Source organism: Talpa occidentalis, unplaced genomic scaffold, assembly GCF_014898055.3.
Source record: "Talpa occidentalis isolate TD23 unplaced genomic scaffold, MPIMG_talOcc4v2.1 talOcc4.8, whole genome shotgun sequence".
NCBI classification, from domain to species: Eukaryota; Metazoa; Chordata; class Mammalia; order Eulipotyphla; family Talpidae; genus Talpa; species Talpa occidentalis.
In genome coordinates this window covers 72,039,510-72,044,889 of record NW_023605194.1, presented here as the reverse complement: position 1 = coordinate 72,044,889, position 5,380 = coordinate 72,039,510, and the positions used below count along the sequence as shown (strand labels likewise).

General features: G+C 51.2%; 1 protein-coding gene and 1 long non-coding RNA gene across 2 annotated transcripts; both read right to left on the bottom strand.

The window, feature by feature from the left end:
- Positions 1-560: 560 nt before the first annotated feature.
- LOC119233864 (peptidyl-prolyl cis-trans isomerase FKBP1A-like) lies at positions 561-1,228 on the bottom strand. Its single transcript, XM_054690430.1, is given in 2 exon segments — positions 561-1,201; positions 1,204-1,228. Coding segments are annotated over 2 exon segments (324 nt in total). The 3' UTR covers positions 561-902.
- Positions 1,229-1,508: 280 nt separating this feature from the next.
- LOC119233558 (uncharacterized) lies at positions 1,509-3,737 on the bottom strand. Its single transcript, XR_005122419.2, has 4 exons — positions 3,602-3,737; positions 2,613-2,688; positions 2,373-2,414; positions 1,509-2,165 (listed from the first exon to the last, which is right to left on the bottom strand). It is a non-coding gene; the product is annotated as an uncharacterized LOC119233558 (long non-coding RNA).
- Positions 3,738-5,380: the final 1,643 nt, after the last annotated feature.

Genomic DNA, 5,380 nt, shown 5'->3' with positions numbered 1-5,380 from the left:
ATCATTTTCTTAAGAGAACACTCAAGGATTTGTCATGATGACTGAGCTTTCACTGGGTGTTAAGTGTCTACAAACAGCACCTTCCATTTAAACTTTCGATTAAAGTTCTTAAAATTTAGGAAGAAGTCTGGATAGGTAGGAGATTACGAAAGTCCTGAATATCCATTAGAAAAACCACAGGATGGGGGGGTGGGGGTGGGTGGGAAGGCCAGGCCACAAAGTAGGCTTCAGAGGTTCCAGCTGGCCTGGGGACAGATACCTGTAGTGTCCATCGCAGTGAAAACAATCTGCTTTCAAAAGGCAGAGGATTTAAGGGGGGGGGGCAGTGGAGGCAAAGGCTCTCTCCTCCCTCCCCACTTCAGTTTTGAATAGGGCTTTTAATTCAACCCAAGGACATCTCTCTACTTGGGAGAATAATGTGGCCCTCAAAAGCGCCTCAAATCTGTTTTAAATAGAAAGAGTAATTTGCAGCGCAGCAGCAAGAATGTTTAATATATAATAGATAAAAATTTCAGCCAAAAAAAAAATAAAGATTCTTGTAACCCCCCTCACACACACTCATTCCTATTCTAAAGTTAACTGATTACTTGTGCTGTTAATACTTAATTGGAAACCTATCTATATCCAAAAAACTTAAACTGAATTTTCACCCCAAAATGAAAACAAAATAAATGAGTAACTTGAGGTTTATGGCATATAGTTTAGGTCAACACACATACAAGGAGGAAGAGGAAGAGCAAAGCTGGGTGACAGAACACATTCAGTCGGGGTAGATGTTTATACAAAGAGTGTAGTGGAACATCAGGAAAAGCTCCATATGGATTCGCGTGCACGCATCTGAAGGCGCCAGGTCTCTCCACGGCACATCCAAGAACCGGGAGCTAACAAGGCAGCCATTCTTGTCATTCCAGTTTTAGAAGTTCCACGTCAAAGACCAGAGTGGCATTTGGTGGGATAATGCCTGGGTGTCCAGTGGAACCGTAGGCATAGTCGGGGGAGATAGTCAGTTTGGCTCTCTGACCCACACTCATCTGGGCAGCCCCTTCTTCCCAGCCTCGGATCACCTCCTGCTTGCCTAGCATAAACTTAAAGGGCTTGTTTCTGTCCCGGGAGGAATCTAATTTCTTTCCATCTTCAAGCATCCCCGTGTAGTGCACCACGCAGGTCTGGCCGCGCTTCGGGAAGGTGCGCCCGTCTCCGGGGTGATGGTCTCCACCTGCATGCCCATGGCAGCGGCGGCCGCGCCGCGGGGCGGGCGGCGCGACAGGCAGCGTGGACCGGCAGGGTGGACCGGCAGGGTGGACCGGCAGGCGAGCTGGCGGCGGATTCACGGCTCTGCCTCGTCCCTCCTCACGACGCCTGCGCATGCGCGCGCCCCCCAAAAGCATTTTTTAAGTCTTAAAAAAATTCCATTGTGGTTACAGAAATAACTTTCACGGATGCAAAGACAGGCTTCCTGCCAGTCAGGCAGCCATGAGCAGAACAGCAGATCTGGAATTAATGTCAGGGTCACCTCCTTGTGGTTTTGTTTTTTTTTTTTTTGAAGTGATGAAGGGGTTGGGGTTTCTGGCCTGAGTTTGGCTCCTGCTTGTTTGTGAATCCAAACAAACCCATTCTGAATTTTTTTTCATTTTTAACTTTCGAAATTTATTCTGCTTAATCCGCAGCTATATAGCTTTAGTTTCCAAAAGAAAAATAATAATAATAAAACAAGACAGTACTTCAAATCTGGGTGCCTTCCGGCTTTTGAATACAAGCATTCTGAAGCTGGGCCTCTCTGATGGCACAGGGGTTAAGTCTCAGCACTGTCAAGCCATCAAGGTCCTTCAATCCATGGCCAGGGAGCAGCCCACAGGGTGCAGGAGACCTCCCTTATCTCCCCCTGCCCCCTTAACCGTGGATTTCAGTCCATCAGCCTGTTCTGCTCTCCACTCTGTCTCTGGTGAATCCTCTCACCCCCGCACCGCTGCCTGTACCCCAGCTCTTGTATGCATAAATAAATAAATAAATAAATATATTAAAAAACAAACAAACAAACAAGCAAGAGTTCTGGAAGTTGTATGTGCCTGTGGGAAGAACAAGACAAAATGATGAGTGGAGCCATGACTCTTCATACCACAGGATGTGATGCGGCTGGCCAAGCCTCCCTGTGGCCAGCTGATGGCCTGTAGAGAAAGCAAAACATAGAGATTAGAACAACATAGAATAAAGACATGTGCTACAAATCAACTCATTACACATCAGTAAAAATCCAGGCCCTGGCAAGCAACACACTTTCATGCTCTGCCTCAACGGAGAGCTCAAACCTAGGTTCATTTCAGCAGAGACTCCACAGGCAACAGAAAGATCAAGAAGTTAAAATAGTCACTTACACTTTTGTGGAAGTTCAACAGCAGTCTCATTTCTGGGCAACACTGAAAAAAAAATACAAGGTCAGAAGGATCAAAACTTAAATAGGTGCTAAGACTCAGGAAAAGGAAGGAAAAGGGAGGAAAACCCTCTGGGACTCATCATAGCGTTTAAATGAACCATTAAAATGTCAATAATAATTAAGCACCCCTTTTAAAAATGAGAATTTTTTGTCTAAAACACTTCACCCTAAATAAACTTACATCAGTTGCCAACAGAAGGTCATAGCTCCCATCTACGAGGCAGCCTGTGTCTTCTCTCTACCAGGTGAACTTCACCCTAGCAATTACCCCAACAAAGGTTAGAGTCTAAATTCGACATGTCTCAGAGATTTTGAAATTTAATTGTGTGCAAACAAAATAAAATTTATATCCAAAACATTTCAGCCTGACTGTTGGGACACTTGTGCCCCCTACATTGATCTCCGAATTTTTAGGTTAATTCTATATTTAGAGAAGACATGGGCTATTTTGCTCCATTTCTGTGTGAATATCCAGTGCCACCCCACAGGGGGGCTGGGGGTGGGGGTAGGGGCGAACCCGCCAGGGAGGACCCTCCTCCCCTGAAACGCCTTCCTGAGGCAGGCCTGGCAGGCTGGTCCCTTGGGACCCAGGAGAAGCGGGGCCCAGAGCCAGGGCAAGGCGAGGACCATCTCCCTGTGAGTGGCTGCCGGATGGCGAAGTGGGGGGCCAGGTTGGGGACCCAGGGAGATGTGGTGTATATGGTGAACAGATGGGGCCTGGGGGGCTCTTTCTTGGGCCTGGAGGATCACGGGGTTCATTCCTGGGCAGCCCCCTGTCAGAACCTTCACGGTGAGGGGATCCCCGGGGATCCGTGCCACAGTCCCCTGAGTGCGGACAAGAGAAATCCCCGAGCATGAGGTCAAGGCGCCCCGGGGTCCACTTCAGGGGCCTTGCCCACCCAGGAACATTCTGCTCCACTGGCCACGGGCCTGCCAGGGGCCCCTCACAGTCACCAGACACCACCCGCATCTCACCCCTGACCTGAATTCCCACTGGAGGAGCCTGAGCCCCGCACTGGCCGCCACAGAGCCCAGGAGGAACGCAGGGTCAGCGGCCATTGTGAGGGAGGCCCCTGACGCCCCTGACACGGGCAGAGCCAGGAGGGCCGCTCAGCACACACCCCTCCAAGAGGCAGAGTCCAGCCAGCAGGATCTGTGTGTAATCCCCACCTGGCGGGAGGGGGGGAGAAGGAGCCACAGGCCAGGCCCCTGATGTTCCTCTCTCTCCTCTCAGGGAGCAGGCCCAGGCAGGCTGTCGTTTTCTCTCCACTCTGGAATCCCAGGCTCCTCATTGGCTCACCGGAGAATGTCCCCTGATGGCAGAGGGTGCACAAGGCACTCACCAGCTGACTCTGCGCCCCGCTGTCTGCTGGACGCAGGGACATGAGTGGAGCCCACAGCACAGCCCACCCCGGTGTGCAGCGACCGTAGAGGGACCCTGAGACGCCCCCACAGTCCTCCCTGGGAGGGACAGCTGACAACCATGGGGCGGGGGGTGGAGTCAGGGCCCCCAGAAAGGAGCTCACCTGAGCACCTGAGGCCTGACCCTGGCGAGACCCACGGCGGGGGATGGGGTGAAGGGGACTGGGTGAAGGGGCTCAGCATGGAATGCGCAGTGAGGTGACTGCGGGGAATCACGTCAGTTTCCAGAGCTGAGATCTGAGGTAGATGGTTCTGTAGGTGACTGTGTGCGTGATAGTGTGTGTGTATGTGAGCTACTGGGTGAAAAATGTGTCCTGATAACACAGGGTGAGACAGGAGCAAGGGGTGTGACACAGGTTGGTTGTAAATGTGTCTGGTCAGAGGAGGAAAGAGCCTGGAAGTAACTGGGTGAGGAACAAAGTGTGTGTGTGTGTTTATGTGTATGTGTCTCCTAGGCTTAAAGGGCTGATTAAGCTGCCATTCTGGCTGTTACAAGGCAGGGAGAGGGCACCCCAGAACCCCCAAACCTGCCTGTTCTATATAGATTCTGCCATCTGCCACATCAAGACAAAACATATAGACCTTCAGTGGAAAGGATCTTTAATATGATTAGTGTGTGATACAGACAACACCAAGAATAGATTTCCAAATCAAGCACCCACAGTCACCCGTCCTCTGGATCACAGTCACCAGTCCCAAATGGGACTGGCCCAGAGCAAGGCCCGAGAGCTCCACAAACCTAGAACACTTTCCGGCGGGTACCCATGGAAGACGGGCAGAAGCAGCCAGACATGTCTAGGAGGAAAACAGCAACATCAAAATCAAGATCAGTGCTGCCACTGTCACCTCCCCACGGGTCTCACCCATGTCTGTTTCCACCCATCCAGGACCAAGATGTAGGTGCAGCTTCTTCATGTGTCTCTGCTCCAGGCTCCTCCTGCTCCCATCATCTTCCTTCCTTTCCCAGGCTCTTCTCCAGCTTCTCCTCTCCCCTGATGAGCTCACCCTCCCTTGGGTGGGGCAGGGAGCCTGGAACCCCCCTTTCCCTAGGGACCCCTCTCTTGTATGGCCATGCAGTTTGGCCTTTCCAGTCCAAAGTCCATCTGGCCCAGTCAACCAATGACCTAAACTTAAAGAATCAAACCACCAACCCCAAAGGTTCCTCTCAGGTCACACAAGAGCAGGCGCTGGATCCCCTGGGACAATAAGCAGATGCCTCGAGATGTGACCAGGATGCTCAGGGAGCGTCCACTGACATGGACTCTGCATCCCTGAGGCTGGTCAGCGGACACCTTGCTAATAAGATTGGGGTCATGAGTGGGGGTCAGGAGCTGGATTTCCATCTTCAAACGTGGGCCATAAAACTGATCCGGATCCTCAGACTTAGCTCCCCAAAAAGCCCAGACACCTACGCCTATACTTGCTTCCTTCTGGCTTTTTCTCTTGGTTCTTCTGCCCCAGTAACTGACTCTGCTAAGTCACTCAGTCCCTAAAAAGACCAGCTCTTGCCTTCTTGCCAGTGTCCTG